Source organism: Hypomesus transpacificus, chromosome 13 (assembly GCF_021917145.1).
Source record: "Hypomesus transpacificus isolate Combined female chromosome 13, fHypTra1, whole genome shotgun sequence".
NCBI classification, from domain to species: Eukaryota; Metazoa; Chordata; class Actinopteri; order Osmeriformes; family Osmeridae; genus Hypomesus; species Hypomesus transpacificus.
Window position 1 is genome coordinate 641,762 of NC_061072.1, and position 24,617 is coordinate 666,378.

General features: G+C 39.8%; 2 protein-coding genes and 1 long non-coding RNA gene across 3 annotated transcripts; 1 reads left to right on the forward strand and 2 right to left on the reverse strand.

Moving 5' to 3' along the window:
* Positions 1 to 556: 556 nt before the first annotated feature.
* Positions 557 to 3,892, forward strand: cd79b (CD79b molecule, immunoglobulin-associated beta). Its single transcript, XM_047032431.1, has 5 exons — positions 557 to 862; positions 1,410 to 1,727; positions 2,021 to 2,139; positions 2,291 to 2,344; positions 3,226 to 3,892. The coding sequence occupies exons 1-5, from the start codon at positions 817 to 819 to the stop codon at positions 3,319 to 3,321; spliced, it is 633 nt and encodes a 210-aa protein (XP_046888387.1). The 5' UTR covers positions 557 to 816; the 3' UTR covers positions 3,322 to 3,892.
* A 278-nt stretch (positions 3,893 to 4,170) lies between these two features.
* ifnphi4 (interferon phi 4) lies at positions 4,171 to 5,255 on the reverse strand. Its single transcript, XM_047032602.1, is given in 6 exon segments — positions 4,171 to 4,245; positions 4,344 to 4,366; positions 4,369 to 4,420; positions 4,568 to 4,717; positions 4,904 to 4,984; positions 5,130 to 5,255. Coding segments are annotated over 6 exon segments (507 nt in total).
* Positions 5,256 to 13,112: 7,857 nt separating this feature from the next.
* Positions 13,113 to 13,547, reverse strand: LOC124475209. Its single transcript, XR_006956894.1, has 3 exons — positions 13,480 to 13,547; positions 13,219 to 13,378; positions 13,113 to 13,133 (listed from the first exon to the last, which is right to left on the reverse strand). It is a non-coding gene; the product is annotated as an uncharacterized LOC124475209 (long non-coding RNA).
* Between the last annotated feature and the right edge of the window lie 11,070 nt (positions 13,548 to 24,617).

The window sequence follows — 24,617 nt, forward strand, 5'->3', positions numbered from 1 at the left end:
GCAGTGACCTCTTTGGGATTAGTTGTGTATTAAATATATTGGTTGTCTACAGAACATTAGCAGTCCGGTAAAGCAATTGCTTAGTTGTTTGTATATGTCATATTTTTTAAATGAAAGTAATTAATTGGCTAATGGTGTTTCTACTCAGGAAAAGTACGGTCCCTAACACTCTATACAATTATATATCATATTCAATTATATTCCATTTAATTCTATATTTTAAAGTTTGTTTACGTTGTGTGTACTCTATCTATACTACACACAACCACTAGTGTCAATATGTGCAAAATTGTCCTGTGTGTGTTTGTTAGGCTGCCCAAGCAAAAGGTCAGGGGTGGGCAGTGACCGTCTAGTCAAACGGTATCTGTTGGTAAAATGTGCCATGCTTGCTTGCACCAGCTGACTTACAAACATTACAATTGAGTCCAACCCAATTGTATCCTCTGAAGCACAGATATATGGTTGATATGTGGTCTTTCTGGCTTATCTTCCACCTTTAAACAGTACAGGGTTAGAAGTAGCACCATATAAGGAAAATAAACTTAGTTTAACTTTTTTAGAGGGACAGTTACTTTCCCATGCCCATGGTCAGACGATGCTAAAGAATGTTCTAAGTTGTTCATATGCAGAACTGGCTAAAAGAAAGTCCTATTTTGAATATTACACTTCAAAGGTGTGGTCTATACAGTAACCAAGACCCACTGAATTTAGTGCTATCCTTGTCCCACTTTCACCATCGAGGCTTCATGAGACCAAGGAATTTCTGACTTAAAGAATCTCTGACATTTAAGTTAACATCAGGTATTATCAGCCACCATGCACTGGCTACAGTTTAGCTGTTGGTGTTTGGTAAATCTTACAGGTAAGAATCATTTATGCCTACAATGAGACACACATTCAGATGCGTTCAAAGAAAGTTTCAGTATTTATCTGTTCATCATAAGAATATTGAATATGAGATGTTTACATACTTTCGGAGGTACTTAAACTAAAACTTAAGTTCTAAGTTCATGATTCTTCAAATATTTAACATGTACGTTTTTGTACAATAATGTTTTGCATGTTATTTTTATCACAAGCCAACATATTTCCTGCACATCTGTTAGTAAATGAGGAAGTAACGCGACACAAGTCATTACAGTCATAATATAGATATCTGCTATAACCAAGTTTTTTGTATTTTATAAAAGTAAAAATGGGTAACATTAGAGAATTTACAGTTCAGCTTTTTCTACCATCCTTTTTTCTCCTTTAGGTTTGGTTCTTAGTTCTTGGTTTCTTTGGTTTCTTAGACTTTGGTGCAGTGACACGTGTTACACTGAATGTTATGTTTCATAGAATGTAATTAGATTATATTACATTTTTTGATGAACTTACTTTAGCTACTTATTAACTGTCATCACATACAGTGGCTCTAACCACTGCCCTACAGTTGAACCAGAAGCCTCGTTTCTATGGAGTCAAGGCCGGCCGAAGTGTAATAATTTACTGTGTGGCTCCAGACCATACTCAAAATGCTCAAGTGGAATGGTACAAAGCCCCTAAATATAATACACCCCCTGTGGAAAGAGAAATAGTTACTGAGGGGCAGCAGATCCATATGAGGGAAAAGAGTATGACACAAAACGCTTCAATCAGCTTTCGAGATTTGACCACTGAAGCCAGTGGGGTGTACTTCTGCAAAATGAATCATACCTGGGGCCCAGGGACAGAGTTGCAGGTGTTTAGTAAGTATGAAAGGAATATCGTTTTACTATAAATGATGATAGAGATTGCTATAGTAGATGTAAGAGCTGCATGGTGTTTACATCAATTTCCAGATTATCGGTTCCTTTCATTGAATTTTGGTTATTCTTCTTTAGATAAAGTGTTAGTTCATACCATGGGTCAGGGGTCATTTTACATATCATTATCATTGTGTTACCTAATGTACATCCTCAGAGCTTAATGACACATTAGAGTTGAGTGAGTGATTAAGTTGAGGTGATGGTACCCTTGAATTCACTCTGTTTCTTTTTAGGACCAAACAACCTTAATGGTGCAGTGTATAGGAGCAACATGAAGGATGCTCTGATCCTGATCCAAGCCTTTCTGTTGACACTATGCGTTGTTGCTCCCTTGATACGTAGCCAAACCTTAGTAAGAAACATTGTACTTCAATATCCGTGCTGTATAATGTTTGATAACCTTTTCTATTGACCAACCCACTGTACTAGTAAACAATATATGCTTTGTTGCTTAAAGTATTCTTAAATATGTCTGTCACCTCATGAAAACTACTTATTTTCAGTTCAAGAAAGAGGAGACCGTTTATGAAGAGCCTGAACATGACCACATCTATGAGGTATGTAACAGATTTGACCAGAACAAAAAAATCGAACAAATTAGGTAAAATCGTAGATTGATCACCTAAAGAGGGTCAAGGGCAATACATTTTTTCAGGACCTGTTGCATGAAATGAATGCATCATGTACACAATGCTAGGTAAGATGGTACAATATTAGATTCTGACAAAGGTTATTCCAAAATGCATGCATTACTTCACATTTGGCTTGTCTTATCTTAGAACAAGCAGCATGCCGTGACAAACAGGAAGCACAGCCTGTACAACAGCTGGTCTCTCTCTTTTATACTGTACAGTACAGAGACACACTATCGCTTTCTCTATGGCTGAGGAATTTGGGTCGGGAATGCGTGTACTTTGGTATTTGTCAGTGGAACAATCTTGTGATCTTTTAACTTTATTCTGCTGTTCCCAAATAAACAATTAAAGGATGATGCAGGTTTGTCTTAATTGTTTGCATGAATATATTAAGTTAATCAAAACCCAGACACCTCTTGTAGATGAGTCATGTAGTGAGATTATAATGATTCAGCAAAGATGCACCTGGTTATTGAGAATGCAGTGGAGGAATTTTCATTGAATGTATAATTACAATAGAAAACATTGTTAAATGTTTTCTCATGTCACAATAGTGCTCTCACCTTAATCAGGCTAGTCCATTAATAAAATACACACAATAATGTATAGTTAGGTACAACTCTAAATTGTGTTGTAATTTTGTATTTCAAAATCACATCTTAAAAATAATAGGAGATTTAAAAAATGTACCCTGTTTATTAAATGACTAAATATTGAATCAGCTTTTGTGTCACAGTAATGTTGGGGTTCAAGAGGTTATGAATAGTGGTGAAAATAATCATATTTACTTTATCATTTTCCAGGGCTTGGAGATAGAGCACTGTGGGGGTGGAGTGTACGAGGACATCTCAGCGTATGCGCAGCCTGATCAGGCCGGGGCTGCCTGGGCCCAAGAGTAAGCTGGCCTGGGCCTGACCTGTATTAACGCTGTATAACGACTGCCAAAGATTCTATGTTTAAAACATGGGATTTAATTTATAATTTATCAAATGTCACAAGATGCCTGGTTATGATAGATTGGGAATGTAAGACTAAGCATCTATCTATGTCAGGGTTGTGCTTTACTGTACATGAGGGCTGTGTTTATTGCTGAGCTTTGCCTTCTAAAGGTAATGCTTCTCTGAGGATTTCATGCCTTATGCATAATATCACAGCCTGCTTTTTTATCCGTGTGTACATTGTACTTTCTAATTAATACCACTAGGTGGCATACCACTATCTTGTATGTACCACAGTGATCATTAATTTTGTCTACACAGGAGACATTTTACTATAATGTAAGGCATATTTTTATGTCTGGAACATAAATTGTTTAAAGATGAATTTGATTCAGTGTGTTCTTATTAATATGCCCGACTGCTTAGGTGCACCTGGTATAACATGTTTGGTATATATAACAATTTATGTGATTGTTTTAGTAGACACATAATTAGATCAGTAATTGTTCTAAAATGCATTTATTAATAAAGTTGGTGGAAACAGCAGTAATCTGTAAATACTTCAAATGTATTCATGAATGTTGTCATCTACCTCTTAACATAATTATTTTAATTAACTTATATGTCTCAGCTCTCCAATTTAATAAATAACAATAAATAGAACGTAATAAATATGTCAATACATGCATACAGGTATGGGGGTATTTCTCCATCTAGAATCACTGCATCAATAAATATACATATAAAAACCCCTGCTTAATAAGGTATGATAATTTGATATAAATATGAACATCAAACATTTCTTAGACTTTAAATGACATCCAGTCTGTTCAAGTGTCTTCTGACTACCTTCCTGATCAGCTCCCATGCTTTAGCACTGTAACCCTGCAAATGTAGAAGTCAAAGAAATATCAGTATAATTTGCAATAAAAGCTATTTAATACATAACTTCTACATACAAGATTGGAGGGTATAGACAATACCATGTCTTTCAGGATATGGTTTTCAGTCTCTTGAAGTACATTTGCAGTTTCTTGCTCTTCTTCTTCCTGGTCACGATCTGGGGGATGATTAAAATGATTGTTAATTGTTATCCTATTATTCTTCATATGTAGACTTTCAGCAATTTTTTGCTGTTTCTTTCAAAAAGCAAGCCTGTTCATCACTGTTCATATTCAACATGTTTAGTTCCCCATGTATCACTTACACATGACTTCAGACCCTCTTTCTGTGTATCCAAAACAGAGAGGAAATGTTCCAGTCTAATTTCCTCCCAAGTAACGGAGTCAAGGTCTTCATTGAACAACTCCATGATCTCCTCAAGAACTTGAAGCATAAACCAAGCCTTATCATCACCCTGTGAGATTTTATCATAATGAGTACAATTATGTTAGTAATAATAACCGATTATTTTTAACAGTAAACTTTACTTATAACATTAACAGTCCTGCTGAACGTTTAATTATAAGATATACAGATCACATCAATATTAAGATAGCATGATGCAGCTAGTTTCAATGTGTCAGTTTACACTGTCACTCACTGCTGAGTTAGACGTTTGTGTGTACAAGCCCTCTGGAAAGACTGGAATGTTCCTCATCTCCTCCTCTGTAAAATCTCCACCCTATAATGGGAAAAATGAGTAGTTCGTTATTGGACATGCGTTTTGGACATGCGTTTTACTGTTTTGGACATGCATTTTAGTGCTGTAAACATAAATTTAGTTGGTTGAATATAAACTAATGGTGGAAAAATAGCAGTGTACTCACCATGACGTGCAAAAGCCCCAAAGAGATTGCATTTGTTTCTTTGAACTTTTGATCCAACCATCTACAGTTAAGCGAGAGGCTCTGACTGCACAGAGTTAGAAATAAGCAAACAAGTAAATACTTCATTCTGAAAATGAACAAAACTATTTTGTCCTTATAACTGTTGCTTGTTTTCTCAAGATTGTAAGGTGTTGTGCGTTTTTACCTCTGGAGATGCAGCATATATACTGTAGTTTCACAAACCGAATCCACCGCTTCTCTCTTTCTCTTTCCGCTAAGCGGTTGTAAACAGAACGAACCGCATTCATAGGTCCAATTATGTTGATAGTATGGAAAGCAGAATTGTGGCTGATTATGTAACATATTCACAGATAAACTATTGACAACATTTAATCTGATTGCAATTGCCACGCACAACGACGGCATGAATCAATAGATAATCACGACCATTTTAATCTAAACAAAAACACTTTAAGCTATTAGGCTACTACAATAAAGTTACATCTATATTTAAAGTAAATTAAGGGTTGTCATTAGCCCTACCTTAAGTGCCATTAAAGAAAATTGAACTAATTATTGCCCCCCCCCCCCCCCCGATAGTGTGTAGGGGGTTAAATATTGGCCAAACAACCAAAACGAATTCCCCTATGGTTTAAAGGAAGATGGGAAACTGATCAGTGTATTAGCATGAACCAAATAATGCAATACCAATAGAATTCCAGATATTATCAGAGCAAGAATGGTCAAAGTAGCCTACGGTTAAATGAAATTTAATAAATTTGCAAATGAATGAAATCAATTACAAGGCAAACACGTTACAATATGAAAGCTTTACATCTTATAGGTCTACTCTACCATGATTATTGTAAATCAGAGAGAAAGCAAGAGATGAGCAAGGAGTAGGACAGTAGGACAAGGGAGAACTGAGGGGAAGGTCTCAGGAGATCAAGAATCCAAAGAACACTGCATTACAATTCAAGAACAACCAATCAGACCTCATCTTGAATGGGGTGTGAGAGCCATCAATTGAGACCGTCCAGAAACTCCAGACTTAAGCATATGAGAGGTGGGGGCAGGTTTGACACCCAGCCTTACAAGTGTTAGCCTACACTCAATTAAGGCAGGAAGTCTGCGTTAGTTGAGCAGGTGTGTGCTCAGGAGTTGGCGTGAAAGAACATTTAAAGATGAATTCTTCAACCATTTAGTTTTTCATTAATAAGTTTATTTCGTTTCGTTGGTTATCACTTGTTATTGTGATGCATGCATACAGCAAAATTGCATCCCATGCTTCTCTTCATGCCCTTGCGCTGACTGAGACATGGATCCGCCCAGAGAACACTGCAACTCCTGCTGCTCTCTCCGTCAAACACTCCTTCACTCACTCACCCCGCTCAACCGGGCGGGGTGGTGGGACAGGGTTGCTTCTTTCCCCACATATTAAATACACATCCACACCACTCTCTGTTACTGCCAAATCATTTGAACACCATTATGTGATGCTAACTAATCCTATCAAAGCATGCTTAATTGTTCTTTATCGCCCACCAGGACCGCTTGCCGACTTTGTGGAGGAGCTGGACATGCTCCTCAGCGTCCTTCCGGATGATGGAACCCCCCTGATAGTCCTTGGGGACTTCAACATCCACCTCCAAGGAACGCAGGCTGTCGACTTCTTGTCTCTCCTGACCTCCTTCGACCTGACGCTGCTGAGCACACCGGCCACCCACAAGGCAGGCAAACAGCTAGACCTCGTCCTGACACGCAACTGTATCACTGACTTAACCTCTGTAACCCCACTGAACATCTCTGATCACTACTTTATCCAATTCACTGTCTCTCTCCCTCCAACCCGTCCTACCTCCCCTCCCCTTGTAACTTTCCGGCGCAACCTCCGCTCGCTATCCCCCTCCCACTTCTCCTCTATTGTAACATCCTCCCTCCCTCCCATTGACGTGTTCTCGTCCCACCCCACTAACTCTGCCACCGACACCTTGCTAACCACTTTAACTGCATCACTTGACTCTCTCTGTCCCCTGTCTACCAGGCCTGCACGATCTTCTCCCCCCTGCCCGTGGCTTACGGATGTTATTCGTGAAGAACGGTCCACCCTTCGAGCAGCTGAGAGGAGATGGCGCAAGTCCAAAGACGGTCTGGACCTTGATAAGTATCACTCCCTCCTCAAATCCTTCTCTTCTCACATAACTGGTGCCAAAACCCTCTACTTTCTTAACAAAATTAACTCCGCTTCAAACCCCCACAAACTTTTCTCTACCTTCTCCACCCTTCTTAACCCACCTCCCCCACCCCCTCCCTCCACCCTGACAGCAGACGACTTCTCCTCTTTCTTTGAGAAAAAAGTCGCCGACATTAGCAGTCGGTTCCCTAAACCCACCCTTCCTACCCCCTCACCCTCCATTTCTGACCCAACTAAATGTCTAAACTCCTTCTCTCCCCTGTCCGAGGCAGAGCTCTCTGACCTCATTCTCTCTCATCGCCCCACCTCCTGTCCCCTTGATCCTGTCCCCTCCCCTCTCTTTCAAACCATCTCCCCCTCTATCATAACTTTTCTGCTCCATGTTCTAAACTCCTCTCTTACCTCTGGCACCTTCCCCTCTGCCTTCAAACAGGCCAGAGTTACCCCTTTACTCAAAAAACCCTCCCTTAACCCTGCCGTCCTCCAGAACTACAGACCGGTATCATTGTTGCCCTTCTTTTCTAAAACAATTGAACGTGCTGTATCTAACCAACTGTCTAACTTCCTTTCTCAGAACAAACTGCTCGACCCCAACCAATCGGGCTTCAAGACCGGCCACTCCACAGAGACTGCCCTCCTTTCAGTCACCACTGCCCTCCAGTCTGCCAGAGCGGCTTCCAGGTCATCCGTCATCATTCTGCTGGACCTTTCTGCGGCGTTTGATACGGTTAACCACCAGATCCTGCTCTCCACACTTTCTGAGATGGGCATCACTGGCACTGCACTCCAGTGGATCTCATCCTACCTGTCGGGAAGATCCTACCAGGTCTCCTGGGGAGGCAAACTGTCAGGCCCACGCCAGCTCTCCACTGGTGTCCCACAGGGCTCCGTCCTTGGTCCCCTCCTCTTCTCTCTGTACACCACCTCACTTGGACCAATCATCACCTCCCATGGCTTCTCCTACCACTGCTACGCTGACGACACGCAGCTGTACCTGTCATTCCCTCCGACCGATCCGGGGATCTCAGCTAGGATTGAGGCCTGCCTCGCAGACATCTCCGCCTGGATGACTGAGCACCATCTCCAGCTGAACCTTGCCAAAACAGAACTTCTCATCATCCCGGCCAAACCCTCCATCTCCCATGACTTCTCAATCACCCTGGGATCTGCGACGGTGACCCCCTCATCCTCTGCCAGGAACCTTGGGGTGACCATGGACGACGAGCTCTCCCTCACGGCCCACATTGCTGCGGTCTCCCGGTCGTGTAGATTCACCCTCTACAACATCCGGAAGATCAGGAGATACCTGTCTGAGCACTCCACCCAGCTGCTTGTCCAAGCACTTGTCCTCTCCAAGTTGGACTACTGCAACTCGCTGCTCGCCGGTCTCCCATCATGCGCAACCCGCCCTCTTCAGAGAATTCAGAACGCAGCGGCCCGTCTGGTCTACAATCTACCCAGACGCTCCCACGTTACCCCGCTCCTCATCTCCCTCCACTGGCTACCCATAACGGCCCGCATCAGATTCAAGACCCTGGTACTGACCTTCCGAGCAGTGAATGGAACTGCGCCCGACTACATCAAGTCTCTCCTGCAGCCTTACACCCCCACCCGCCACCTACGGTCTTCTTCAGACAACCGCCTGGTGGTCCCACCTCTCAAGACCGCCCGGTCCCAGCACAAGCTCTTCTCCTGCCTGGCACCCCAGTGGTGGAATCAACTCCCCACCTCCATCAGAGACACGGACTGTCTCTCCACCTTCAAGAGAAGGCTCAAGACGCACTTGTTCCGGGAGTACAATGGTACTTAGGAATGGTTTGCTGAATCCAACGCTAGTTTCCTCAAGGTTCACAATGACTCTTGCTTAGACTGTTGCTCTTGTTGGTTAGTGGTAGCTGATTTAAACTGTTGTATTCTTCTTTTTTAGTTAATCCTATTTTTATTGCTTTCCTACAGGTACACCTGCACTTAGAGATCAATGTTGTGTAATTTTAACTTGTTTAACTACATGCTCTTATGGTCTCTTCCCTTTAGCACTATTTTTTGGTTGTTCACAATATGTACTTCTTGTCTTTGACTACCCGCAATGCTTTGGGGCTATCTTGTTGTTATTATCAGTGACCTATGCACTTTGTGAAGCTCTCTCTTGGAAGTCGCTTTGGACAAAAGCGTCTGCTAAATGAATAAATGTAAATGTAATGTAATGTAAATGTAATGTAATGTAAAATAATAAAAAATAATGTAACTGAGGTTGCAGGTGAGCAGTCCCTCCAACTGAGAAACGCATTAAGCCTACACAGGAGACACTAACGCCAACTTGTGGACTTTCGACAGCTGAGTTCCTCTGACCTCATCTATGGGAGAAAGCGAAACTCCGTTGCGTCATTCCCAGCTAGAAATTGTACGTTCCAAGAACGTTCCCAGAACGTTCCCGTTGGTGTGAAGGACGTCGCCTTATAACGTTCCCGGAACGTCCCATATTGGTCTCAATGTGGAGTTCTTTAAAGGGTAGGAGGACGTTATTTCTGGGTCTTTCAGGCCGTTCTGGGAACGTTTAGGGAACCATTATAGGACCTTTCTTCTGTACAGGGACGGACTGGGGGGGAAAAGTGGCCCGGGAGTTTTACCAGAGAATGTATAATAAAGAGAGAACTCCCACTCTCGGGAAACTTCCGGGTTCTGAACTGGTTGCAGTTCCACTCAAGTTCCATATGAGGGCGCTAACGGTCGTGTGCAGAATGAATGGAGGTCTATGGAGCTATACCCCTCAAAATCCACTTTTCTCAGGATATGATTTTTTGTCTAGTAATTTAAATTCTGAAATCGAAAGGGGAGGCAAAAAAAAATACACACCACTGGGTGTTAGATTTTTTTAAAGTCACCTTTCTGTTCTAAAAAGCCTTTGAAAATGGCATTGACGTCATACACATCGTACGACCAGAGCTACTGCTTGACGGCAAGCTCTGGTTACTTCCACTTTACTCTCGAGGCATCGACAACACAGCTGACAGGTTAGGCTCTCCCTGTCAATACACATGCTAGAAAGAGTTTTGGCTTGCTAATGTTGTTGCTAATGTTGCTAATGCTCTGACATTCTGGTTCTGCTTCGGATGCCATCAAGCGGGATCTCTGGTCGTAGTCAGTCCTTTACTAACCAATCAACATTCGTTAGCAGAATGCTAGCGTGTTATGGGAAACAACGACTTACCCTGTAAGAAATCAAAAGGACATAAGTACTCGTTCATTCAACTTTTGACCTGTAAGCCATGTTGAACATGCAAAAACTATAATCAAATCTGAGATTTATCAATGACAATTAGGCGAAAGAGACAAATTTAGCCGTTTAGCTCCATAGACTCCCATTCATTTTGCACTCGACCGCGATCACTCCCAGTGGAACTCTGGTGGAACTGCAACAAAATTCGATACAATGAGGCTTAATAGACCAATTATTTGTTTGTAAACAATCGGGATGCGCGCGCACTGTGGCTGCAGAAAACCGGGAAAGGATAGCATTTTAAATGGCAAAAGGACCACACGGATAATACAAATAGTTAGATTTAAAAAGACCTTTAGCGTCGAGGAGGACATGCCTATAGGAGAGAAAGCGATTACCCAATGATCTGTCGCATCAGAATTTTGATTTGGGTCACGAAAGTCTTGAAATTTGAGTGAGAATGTCGCCCGGTACAGACCGCATAGTCGAGCGGCAACCAAAGTTCATAATTTTACACTTTTACAGTCCATTCTACATTTAAAAAGTCGAGCAGGGCAGCTTTCAAGAGATGGGAATTCTGCTTTTAAAGTCAGCTGGTCCGATTATTTTTCTGATTTGTTTAAACTGGCAATCTGAGTGAGACTACATCCCAGTTACACTGTTTTGACGTTAGCCTCAGTCAGACTCGCTCACTGGCAGTGTGCACAATGTTGTATTTCACTTGATTCTACACCAGAAACGTCAGGGAGGACTGCCTAATGTAGAAACGAGTCTGGTGAAGATAGCCAGAATCTCTCTTTAACCTGTCTGTTTCATTCGTCATTTGCCTGAGAAAGCGACCTCCGTTAGCCAGGCTAGTTTTGCCCGATCACTTGGACAGGCTATTTAAGGGTATCGGGGTCAAGTGACTTTTGTGCATAGACAAGTGAACGTAAATGTATTTGTCCAAAGGCCAAGAGCCTCAAAAAGTTAATATCAAGCCCTGCAATCCAGTGGCCAGAGATATATGATGACCTGAACGACACTCCAAGAGTAACAGAACGGGGAGAAGTTGTCTTTTGCAACCCACATGCGCAGTTGAGCCTGCTTGACAGTTGTGTGACGTAGGGTGATAATTGGTTTATAGGGAGTGGGCAGGCTCTCCTTAAACAGGCTCTGGTTTTACTGTCAGACCGGCCCACTCAGTAGACGGTGCAAGGCCCACTCAAAACACGTTGTCCACTCAATGCATCGATCGCACATCGACCAGTCATTGGCTACTTGGAAAAATACCCATATACACTTAGCATTATTTTGGATGATTACAAAGAAATTACATCATATATGTTGAATTTCTTACGTTAAACTTCCGTTTGACGTAAAGTCCGTAAGAACACATTTCAGAAGACAGGTCAGAAAATGTTCGAAAATCGGCACCATGAGTGTAAATACAGATCGCACAGAGCAGAATATATATAAGTCAGCGAATCCAGTTTATTAAAAGTCCAAGGAGGGTTTTTACATATTCAAGCTGTGACATGTGAAATAGTATGAGATGCTGGCGATGTCAGAGGGCCGGTTGGTAATGGATGTGGGCCGGTGTTTTGGACCATCCCAACCCCGTCGGCCCACCGGGGATTCCCCCGGTATCCCCGATGGCCAGTCCGGCCCTGCTTCTGTATCAATGCTAACCTTTGCAGAACCTTTTAGTGACAAATAAAACCTTCAGGGGACCAACCTTTAATGTGTTTTCGGTCCTTGCATCCCTTTACCTGAACCACTATTGGAACAATATCTTTATAGAAAATTTGCAGAATCTTTAACATATAAACTAATTACAAGACTTTTGGATAACCTTTTAAAGGATCCAAACATTGCTTTCAGGCCATCACTGTAAATAAGAATTTGTTCTTAATGATCTTGCTTGGGTAAATAAAGGTGAAATAAAGTAAAAAATATATTGAAACATCATCAAAATATGTTTAAACCATCATGTTCAACATTCTCATTGTTCTTTTTCTGCTTATAGGCTACTGTGGGAGAGCATCATAATAAACATTACAACACATGGAATGAAGAATCTTGAATTAAAGTTAATCTAAATTATTTTATTGAAATAATAAACATGGAAATGATAGGACAGTCAGAGTTTGGCTGCGTGTCCACTACAGCTGAGCGGGCGGCGTGTCGGCGTTGGCTTCCAATTCAGATTCTTCTTGTGCCCCAGATTCTTCTTCTGGTGCCTGGAAAAAAAACCCATCTTTATTAATCTCTCATTGTTGCATTTAATTACACTTAGATGTGCGTAAGATCCAACTAGGGAGAATATTAACCAAATATGTTTGCCATACAAGAGTAGCTGTTGATATGAAAAGGTGAGATTTTAACTGGTTAAAATATAGATGTCCATTAATCGTAATCATACAAAAAGAAACGTTTTCACAAGAGAAACGGTTAATGGTAGAGTGTTATGCTACCTTAGTTTGTTTAATTAAAGGTAAACTTACAGTTATTGGGACCACCTTGGCACGGTGAGGTGCATGCTTGAGGGTATCTCCTATTCATGCATCGATCTCCTTTTCGCTCACCCTTAGGAACTGCTCAGCACAAGCTCCTATTTAAAAAAGCATTACATGTGAAATGTTCTAATATTTATAGACACTGTAAAGGAAAACATTGTATGAAATCGAATTTCTTACGTAAAACAATTTTGTAAAGGGTTGTCCCCATGAAGGGCAGTTTTCCCTTTCGCCCTTTCAGGCTGTAGTTGGACCATGTCTCGTTTGTTGCAACTTTCCGAAGTATTCTTCGGACAGCGTCCCCAATGCTGCTACCTCCCATCAGTTTCAAAAACTTGGTCTATGCAACATATAAATAAAAATATTTAAAAGCAAGTGTTAGTGTTGCAAATAAACAAATCATAAGCACATCAATAGGATGTACATAGTAAATCAGCATACCATGATTTTTTGTTGTTGGAGGCTCTCTAATTTCAGTTGGAGTTCTGACAGCTCCTGTACTGTTCTGCAGGGCCTCTCAATGGCCTCATGTGGCTGGATGGTCATAGATGCCCCTGGACCAGGGGTGCGTTTCCCGAAAGCATCGTAAGCCTAAGTTGATCGTAGAGTCCATCGTACGATGGATCTTAGTTGTACGGGCCGTTTCCCGAAACCATCGTAGCTAAAGAGGCACTTGAAAATCGTCGTAGATCAACGAGAGCTCCAGACCAGTCGTAGATCGCTAAGTGCATCGTAGCACAGAGACTCAGTGGAGACACGCGTAGGCCGACCATGAAAACTACATTAAACATGCTGAAAGTTAATTCCGATGGAAAATAAGATTTTTTTGGTCCTCTTTTTACACCAGTTACGCTGGAACTGGGATATTTCTTAGTGAACCATACAAGTTTAACTGCCGAAAAAATATCAGAATCCGGTTTATCCTCAAGTAAATTTAGGTTACACAAAATAATTTGATTTAGTGGGTTTGGTATTTAAAAATACCAAACCCACTAAATCATTTAAATCAAGGTATTTAAAAAACAAATGTCAGTCTTATTCAAAATACTATAACATTGAAATATGGCTGTTGTAATGTGCAATAGAAACTAGAAATGCATTAACGTAACGCTTTTACGAGTACAATAACACAACAACAATTGAACATTGAAGATGTTTATTAGAATTATAGGGCTGGTAGCACGCCAAGCCCGGTGGATGAAGAGGCTGGTGGCAGAGCCGAGCCTGATGTTAGGAGATGGTGGCGCCCAGGAAATGGAAAGACTCCACAGGGTTGACTAGGAAGTCACACAGGGTGAAGAGGCTGGGAGGGAGTGAAAACTCGTACGAAAATCATAGAAGCCATTGAAGATAGCCTAAGTACTGCACTGCAGACTTGTCCCCTCTGATATGGGGAATTGGATGTGGTCTGAGATGTGGCAAAGTAATGCAGTTGTGACAGCCTGCACAGATCTTCACACTGAGGCCTTGGCGAGCCCATGTCCATCTCCAATAACCTCCAGACAACTGCCAATGGCATAGAACCTTAACACTGCCAGTAGTTGGGTTAAAGGGGTCAGTGCAAAGGACCTCCTTGTTAGCCTCTGCAGGTCTGCTTCTATGTGGTTCAGGAGCGTCATGATATCATGATGTCATCTGACATATCTTACACTCATAATGAGTATAATTGATCAACCATCAATTAAAGTAGAGTTGATTATTCATGTCAGAAACAATGATTCCATGTTGAAGACATGGGGTATTCATTACTTATGTGTTTGTCATTTGTCACAATGTCATTTGTGGCCAATATGTGAGAATTATGAGATTGCAAACATGGTCTTGGGAAGCTGTTGGCCTATGCAAGATTGTAGATATAGTCAGCACTAGAAAATAAGACAGTAAATGTGTTGGATTGAGATGCTTGTATTTGTACATTGAATTGTTTAGGCTGCTAGCTGGGACATGCCATGTGTGATACCATTCATATGCATGGTTTTTAACCTTGTAGTTCAATCAAGTAGTAAATATAGGACTCATATTTATATATATATATATGCCTATGGAAAGTGGAGTACCAAGAAGAGTTAAAAACCAAGGCACAAGTAATATGAGAAATAGTTGTTTTCTGGGAGTTTGTTCTCCCTGCTCCTGCTCCTCACATGGATCTATAAGGTAAACATGTAAGGATTGGACAGGCAACACTGAATATATGATACAATACACAATTCAGCCTTTACTTAATTTAAATAAACATTGTATGCTTAAGGCTATAAGGTAACCTAAATGTGACACTACCTTGTTGATTGGGCAGAAGAATAGGCACAGAAATGGAGGGCCTTGTGAACTTCATCTCTTCAAACAAAAGCTTCCTCACCTCAATTTGGAGACGAGCCCACTTAATTTCCAAGACCTCCTATTGGTATTTAGCGTCCTGTGTCGCTGATTGCAAGGTCCTAACACCGGTGTAAAACTCAGATGCAGCATAGTTTGCACGTTCACCTTATTGTCTTTACCTTCATGTAGCATCACATTGAAAAGTACTCAAATAAGTAGCCTATAATAAATGTAAGTTTTCTGTAGCTACAGAAAATATTTTTTTGTGTACCGTAATTCGTCAAATATTTTGGTTAACGTTTTAATTTTAAAGTCTTCAAGTTGCGTCAGAAGAATCACATTTCAGTACAATGGACAGCGTCTTGTTAAGTGCAACTTAAGAGATACGTATGATGGTTCTCCTTACGAGCATGTTCGGGAAACGCACGTAAGAAATAACGATGGATCGTTATTTTCATCGTAGAGAACCCTCGTAACAGCTACGATCCATCGTTATCGGGAAACGCACCCCAGGATGATTGTTTTGAATAGCCTGGACCAGGCGTTCGATAGAATTGGCTATGTCTGCCTGCATTCTATGAATAGCCATTAGGACCCGCTTTTCAGACTCTGCAATTTTTTCATAGAGATCTGACAAATTGAGCGAGAGGGAAAACAAAAAGGTATTTTGACTTCCAAGTATTTGCTCAGTGTAGCATGTGTGGTATTCAAGAAGTAAATGTAGACATTGGCATAGGAAAACAACTATATAATTACCTGCATTTACTGTAGTCTGTGCCTGGCTGTCAATGTGTGTGTTGTCTGTCATTGGCACAAATGTAGGTGTTATGGTTATTGTTTGTATCAGAGGTTATAGTGACCTTTCACCATCGTACAATTTCTGGTCTAAATCTGCACAAACGTTTCATGGATATTATTAAACAGAACACTGACAGCATTAGTTGATATACAAGTTAAGGTGCAACTTCACTTAATAAGAGCAAATATTTGAAGTTAATAGATGCCAGAAGCCCAATATTAAATATGCATACCATTTGAAGAAGTGTCTTCAGTTAATACAGCCATGGATTGCTCGTCGTCCTCATTTGCATGGGCAGTGACGGTGAGGTGAGGTGGTGGTATGTCTGAGAATGGACATTGAAAAGAATGTCATAAACTTCAGTTATAGTACATGGGGGTTGAATACTTTTGCAAGGCATCGTTACTTCTGTGAAATTACACCAATAATTGAAATTAGTTACTTACAACTTGGAGCCTTAGGGAAGGTTGGTGGGTTTTGAGGAAACTTAGTTTTTGTTTTTTTTGGGGGGTGGTATCTCATCCTCACCTATTAATTCAGAAAGGTACAGTAACAATGTATGTAATTTATTATATACAATATATTATAGTTATCTCTAAGAATGCATTGTCTTTATGAGTTAGCAGTTTTGTAATACATCAAATGGCAGTACTTACTTTCACTATCTGTCCTGTACCTAGAAGGGACAGATCTCTTCCGCCTTTTCTCTTCCTCCTCACTTTCCACTTTGGAGCTTTCAGTGGCTTTCATGGCTCTTTTTCTGGCTGTCTTGTAGTTGTCTAAGGTCAGAGTAGTTTATACAATATTCATTTTCAGTATGTAAATGTAGTGTACCTCCATGACTATATCTTTATTCAGTTTCTCACCAGTGCTTGAGATGATCCGTAGCTTGTATCGTTTCCAGAGTCTCTTATCCGGAATTTGGGATGTCTTTGCCATGCCACTGGCATGTTTAGGGGGCCATTAGCACATCTTAACCTAAATCATGTCAGGGAAAAAGGAAAAAAAGTTATAAAAAAGTTAATCATGAATTTTTTCTGAACTATGGGGATTTCACCAGTGTGTATGTATGTGTGTATGTGTGTGTGCTGTATCTAGCCTTACCCCATTTATCTATTCTACCCATGTAGCAGGCGCCACACCAACTGAATTTTCTGTCACAAATACGAACACATGGAAACGAACCTGTATTGTAAAAAATAAGAACATACACTTTAAAAAATAAAGCCAAGAGCACAATCATTTAAGAAACATGAGAAAAATCGCTTTGACAGAAAAAACAACAACACGTACATTATTAACAAAGGGAGTTATTCCAGATCATGGAGGGCAGAAAGAGCCAGTCTGTGGCCATGCTCATCCACCAGGATCATAGCTCTCCCGTTCAAGCTGCTCTTGTTCAGAACCTCATTTTTTGAAGAACCACACAGATAGGCTCCATAGATTCGGGAATCACATGGCTGGGTGTGATATGATTTCAACTTCGAAAATACTCTGCATAAAAACTGTCCGGAGTTGGTCCTCTCCAGCACTTGACAGCAGGATGTTGTGCTGATGTAAACATTGTTTGGATGTTTCATTTCAATTGGTCTTGATTGTTCACCTGGTTGAATAGGAATCTGTGAACGTTCTTGGAGCCGTTTTGCCACCTGGATGAGGACATGGTTCCCTGACCTAACCATCTTCTTCAGTTGGTAGAGGTAGCTTTCGAATGTGAAGGCACTACATTTATTCAATGACCCATTACTGGTGGCATCAGCCGCAAGGTGAAGCAGTGAGTGCACGTTGTACACAAGAAATTCTCTTCCGTTTATCTGCCGGCCTTCTTCCACAAAGTAGGTCAGGAGTTCATGGGCATACATGCTGTGCGACTGCGTTAAGTGGGGACAGACAAGTATACACATAGCCACACTAAAGGCCATGAAGTGATGATAAAGTCTTTCTGGCAGAATTCCCCGCAGAACAACTTTTCCTGTGTAAAGTAAAATTTGCCCAAACTCAGTGGCCTTCCACCTCTCCAATTCCATTAGACTGTGTGGCTTCCTGGCAAAAAATGTTGGAATGGCACCTCTAACATTCTTCAGCCTCTGGTCAACCTCCCTTAACTGAGCTGGCGATAACCTATGCCCGGTCTTGCCGTGTGACCACATTATTAGCAGTTTTTTCATAACTCCCAGGCAGCACTGGTGCATGTAGTCTGCAGGGAAACATCTGACCATGTCAATTTGAAGGTCGCTGAAAGGGCACACTGCATCTTCATGGTGGTGTTCTGGCTGGTGTTTCTCTCTAAATGAGACATCATCCCTGAGATTGAGGTCATGTACTTGTTGATAGGTCATGCGCCCCTCCCAGTTGCCTTTTTGGGTGCATTTATCACAGCCATAGTAGCCAGAGAATTGTTTGATGCACTTCAGCATGGCTTTTGCTGGTGCATCACATGTAATGCATCTCAGTCTCACACTTAGTGTTCTTTGTCCCCACTTCAAGCCATGCATCAGTATTGTTTCAAGTTCATCTGCTACAACTTTGATAAAGTCCAGTGATTTGGGCTTGGCCTCGGTAAGAGCAATTGTTAAAGGAAATGTGGTTGCTGGTTTTAGAAGAACTGTGCAGAGTACAGTCCAGAAGGATTTACATGTGCTCTTAAAGAGCGGCAGTCCATCTACATTGAGGGAGATCTCAATCTCAGTGATGTCTATAACATCGCAGGGATAACGATTCAGACAAGTGATTAGTTGTTCCATCACTCCAAAATTGACACATTCCACTCCAGACACCATTTGGCTTTCGATACGTTTTGTTTTCAACAATGTTTTAGCCGTAGAGGGAAGGTCCTCATGTCCTTGATCCCTAAGAATTTTGAGCAGGGCATCTGCAGCATTGTGCTTAATGTTGTAGACACTGATCCATTTTTTTAACTCTTCTGCTAAGTTGTCAGTGGCCATTTCATTGTTGTCAGAATTCTCTAATGACACTGTGTCCATGTCGCTATCAGAAGTTTCAGGATCCATATTCCCTGTATCTACAACTATTGTATCATTAATGCTAGTGTTGTGAAATGACATTTCATTCATGTCACCGTCAGATTTTCCACTTGTATTTTGCAGGTCTGTGTCATTGTGAGACATATTGAAGGTTTCACTGTCTGGCACAGTACTAGAATGCCCTACATTCATTTTACTCGTTCTTCTCTGTACCCTTGTCGGTAACACTTTAGAATAATGGTCCGTTGTTAATGAGTAGCTATGCAGGAAGTAATAGGTAGTTCTACATTAACACTTAATTTAATACTATTAACTAATATGGAACCAAGATTAACTAAGCAGTAAGTAATAGCGAATTTAGTACAAAGGTAGTTCCTTGGTAGGTATTTGATTATTATTAAATAAATATATCCTCATTGAGAACTACTTGTGAACTATGACCAATTAAGAAAGAATAACCAATGAATTAGTAATCACAAAAGTAACGTCCACAAAGTGAACAATTGTTTTTTTTTTAACTCTTAACAGGGTCATAACATTTCAAAAGCTTGTGCCTGAAATGAGTTCTTTGTGGAAACCAGTTTATGAATATTAACGTTATAACACGTCCCTGTATGATTATGGGACAGGTCCCCCCAATATTTGATCATACTGTATGATTATGGGACACGTCCTCCCCAATATTTGATCATACTGTATGATTATGCGGGCAATTTCGATGTGTCTGCTATTAGGTCTTTCTGCAGCTCAGAAAATATCAAATCACGGCCGGTCCGTTTTCCAAATCCAGTCGACTTGGCTTACCAAAACCTATTTGTCCTGAATCCATGTCATGTTTTCCCCTAAACCTATACTGGTGCAACGTCAATGAGTGAGTTTGGAGCGCGAAATCATTTGGCAGTGGCACATTTTTATGGATTGTAAATATGTAGTATTTGGCTAACATACAACAACAACGACTAGGTGAATTTCACTAGAATTTGGAATTGTAGAATTAGTGCAAATTTGGAATTGTAGAATTAGTGCAAATTTCTATTGCAATACTATACAGTTTGTATGAGGGACTTTTTACAAGCTAGCCGACAGCTATAGTCTGGCTTTACAGCTAGCAACAACTGTAGCTAGCGTTTTGGGCCATGTTCCTATTCTCTGAATTGGGTTATCTAGCAAGTTATTTTACAGTCCTGCCATTTGTTCTTTCTTCCTTAATCATTTTTATTCCTTTGGGAGCGTTGCTGTTGAAGTGGATAGGCCTATACGTTGATTTGGGTTAGGGTTAGCCATGTACTTACTTATTACTTATTTAGCCATTATGTTTGACTCAGTTTATCATCACATTTTGTTGAGTGTGTTGAATGTTTCATTCCAAAATACAGAATTTTTGTTTAAATGCTAGGTTTCATCATTGTGCAAAACGAGTAAAAGAAAAGAATGTTTAATTCAGACATATTTTACAAAATGCTTTATTATTGCATGCCCATGTGCATTTTTGCATTATGTAGGATTTTCTTTTACGACTTCATGGAAATCTTCCAGTGGATATAATTAAAATACATTTTATCCAATCACTGCAGTTGTTTTATGTTGTATATCTTGTGAGGTGACATGTTAGTGAGGTGTTAACATGTTTTTCACTTTGAAATAATGGTCCAGATTACAGTTACTGCGGGATGATAAGGTAACTCTTGAGTAATTAGTGAAGAGTTAACATGTTTGTCACTTTAAAATAATGGTCCACATCACAAGTAGTTACTGCAGGATTACAAGGTAACGCTTGAGTAATTAGTGAGGAGTTAACATGTTTGTCACTTTAAAATAATGGTCCACATCACAAGTAGTTCCTGCAGGATAACAAGGTAACGCTTGAATAATTAGTGAGGAGTTAACATGTTTTTCACTTTAAAATAATGGTCCACATCACAAGTAGTTCCTGCAGGATGACAAGGTAACGCTTGAGTAATTAGCGAAGAGTTGTACTGGTTTTCACAAGTAATAGACCTATAATGAGTCTAATTTTATTTTTGACACATACGGTACAGGCATACATTTCTGTGAGGCACTAGTGATATACTAACAAACATTGTAATCTGGAAGATTTGATTTAGCGCTTATCGCAACATAAATGCAGGATGCAAATTGTTTTTGAAAAGAGAACATCAATGTTTATATTCATATCCTAAAGAGAAGTCCTCCTCAGGCGGCTACTGTAACATAAAGGTAGGTCTTTGGAGTCTGAGACATTGAACTGACACTCAAGAGCTCATAATAGTAAACTAATACAAACATGAGAGTGTCAGCATCACTTCCTAATTATTATTATTTTTTAACAAATTATCATTATTTGTATTATGCCATGTTTAAGTTTGAAATAAACAGAGAACATTCGTCCATCCTTTGGTAAGAGTAGGCAAAATCTCAACCTGTAGTTAACGGATTTGGGGGAATATAATATTCATAAACTGGTTTCCACAAAGAACCCATTTGAGGCACAAGCTTCTGAAAAGTTATGACCATGTTATGAGTAAAACAACCAAATTGTTCACTTTTTAGACATGTTACTTTTGTGATTAGTAATTAATTGGTTATTCTTTCTTAATTGGTCATAGTTCACAAGTAGTTCTCAAAAGGATACATTTATTTAGTAATAACTAAATACCTACCAAGGAACTACCTTTGTTGTAAATTAGCTATTACTTACTGCTTAGTTAATCTTGGTTCCATATTAGTTAATAGTATTAAATTCGGTGTTAATGTAGAACTACCTATTACTTCCCGCATAGCTACTTGTTAACAACGGACCATTATTCTAAAGTGTTACCCCCTTGTCCAAAGTCTTTTGTACTCTCTCCTCCTGGCTTCTGCAGTCATCCAGCTATGTGATATAGCTCTATGTTTTTGTCTCTACAAATAAGTACACAATGTGCACTTAATATATAATTTGTATTAAATACATAAAGGTAATTTATTCTGACATCGTTCTTTGTTGTTGCAGTAAAGTATTACATTTACCGTCTTGCCTTGTAAGATGAAATTGTAACAGTGCAGTGAAGAAGGCAGGGTTCCAAGGCGGCAAAAGGGTCTGGAAAGCATTGGAAAAAATATATATTGTAAAACTTGGCAAATATTTATAACGGAATATAATGTTATCAATGGCAATTATCTTAATGCCACAATATGTCTACTGGATAGAGTGCTACATCAGTAAACAGTTTTTGCGTGGTTCGATTACCGGTCAATGCGGATAGCCTATATTTTGCAGGTTGGAACTCACTTTTACGACTTTCCTTTAACTTCGTCAGAAGTAGCCTAACTAACATATCCATTTAAAAAATATTTTCCCATTTTGAGAAGGAATTCGATATATGTATAGTTATATTAGCCCATAGGATATTAGTATTAGACTTGATGTCTGCCAATAACATGTTCAAATAGAAGACTAGGACATAGACAAATGATAGTATAAATGAAGTAGGCTAGTTTATTTTTACTCAGCACGGATTTAAACCAGTCCGAGTTCACTGCGCACTGTAATTCAAAAGACATAGGCAGCTATGAAGCAAAACTTGATCGATTAAACATTAGTGATCCATATAATGCTCCAGGGGTTATTTTTACGACCTTAACAAGTAAAATGGAAAGCTTCCCTGACCTCAGTATCCAGATATTTACAACTATCTAATCAACTTTCCTTCATCTAGCCTACTCTGGAGACTCTCCGAGACGGGCCAAGTAACAATTATAGCAGCTGTTGTAGTAGTGGGCATTTGTTTGCGTATTATTTATTGGAGTCATCTACATGGTTTTGTGTAATAGCCTACACATTTCTAATGAGGATTATTGACATATTTATTTCATGCGTTTTATCTGTATAAAAGTATGTCCGAATGCTAAGGCATGATGTGGCGTACAAAAACGTCACAATGGTGTATATTCATACTAAAGTGAAACATTACAGAGCTTCACATTTATTCTGAACAGGCAGGTGAATACTAACTTGAAGACTATTGTAAGCTTTCTCAGAAGATTTCCTCAGGCTCATCAGACAATTTTGTGCTTTTTTGTGAGTTATTCTTATTTACACATTAATGTTTCCCGTATTTATTGTAATCTTACACAAAACATAATTTTATGCTCAATTGAATCCACACTTTTGTTATGCGTTACCGTAAATATCATGGCTGTACAACTAAGAAAATGTCCCTCAGATTCAAAATTCTAATACATTTAAATCAAGTTTTGATAATAAATCAATCATTAAAGCTTGATAATAATAATAATTGAATGGCTCTGGTCGGTATACAGACAAGAAAGATGTTGCCAATGTAATAGGACTGCTGGGCTTGTACGGATTTCAAAATCAAATCTGTCCTACATGACGGAACGTGTAGTGCAGATGGGCAAAGTAACAATGCTCGCATAGACTACGTGTTGTTTGCATAGTGGGCATTGTTTGCGTATTATTTATTGGAGTCATCTGAGCTACATGCTTGTGTGTAATTACACATTTCTAATGAAGAATATTATTATAAGAATATATAAGAATATAACACATTTATTTTACGGACATACGTTCTGTAAAAAAAGTATGTTTGAATGCTACACATGATGACGTACAAAAACGTCATAATGGTGTATATACTTAAATGAAACATTACACAGCTACATCACATTTCTTCTGAACAGGCAGGTGAATAGTAACTTGAAGACTTGTATTGCAAGCTTTCTCAGAAGACTCTCAGGCTCTTCAGACAATTTTGTGCTTTTTGGTGAGTAATTCTTATTTACACATTAATGTTTCCCCTACTTATTGTAATCTTACATGTAAAACATAATTTAATTATAAATTTAATCCACACTTTTGTTATACAGTTACTGTCAATCTCATCGCATCAAATACATTTAAAGCAAGTTTACATTTTTTTTGTGTTTTGTTATAACTGACCACATCAATAAAAAGAGACTCAAGACTCAGTCCACAATTGGCCTGTAAATCAAACCTCAACAGCATTGGAGTTACAAAAGTTACAAGTTTTCTCTCTCAATTGCTTCACAGCCAATAATTGTGTGCCGAAACCAAACTCTTCCAGTCAGGTCAGGACTGGTTAGAGAAATGGACGACGCAGAAATGGTAAGAGCCTAATAATATCAACTTAAATTTCAATGTTTAAAAACATGGTCAAATACCTCTCTGAGTGACTGTGTCTCTAATGTAGGAAGTTGACCATGATAGGACAACTATCAAAGAGGTGGAAACGGATTGGAAAAATCAGGATGATCTTTCACTCCATTCCTTTGATGAGGCAGATTTTCTGGTCAGTAATTTATGCATAGCGATAGGTGAAAGGGATGACACAGAATTGGTAAGATCCTTATTTTACATAAACCTAAATGGCTAATCATCAAACATGGTCAAATACCTCTGAGTGACTGTGTCTCTAATGTAGGAAGTGGAACGTGGTGGGAACACTATCTGTCAAACC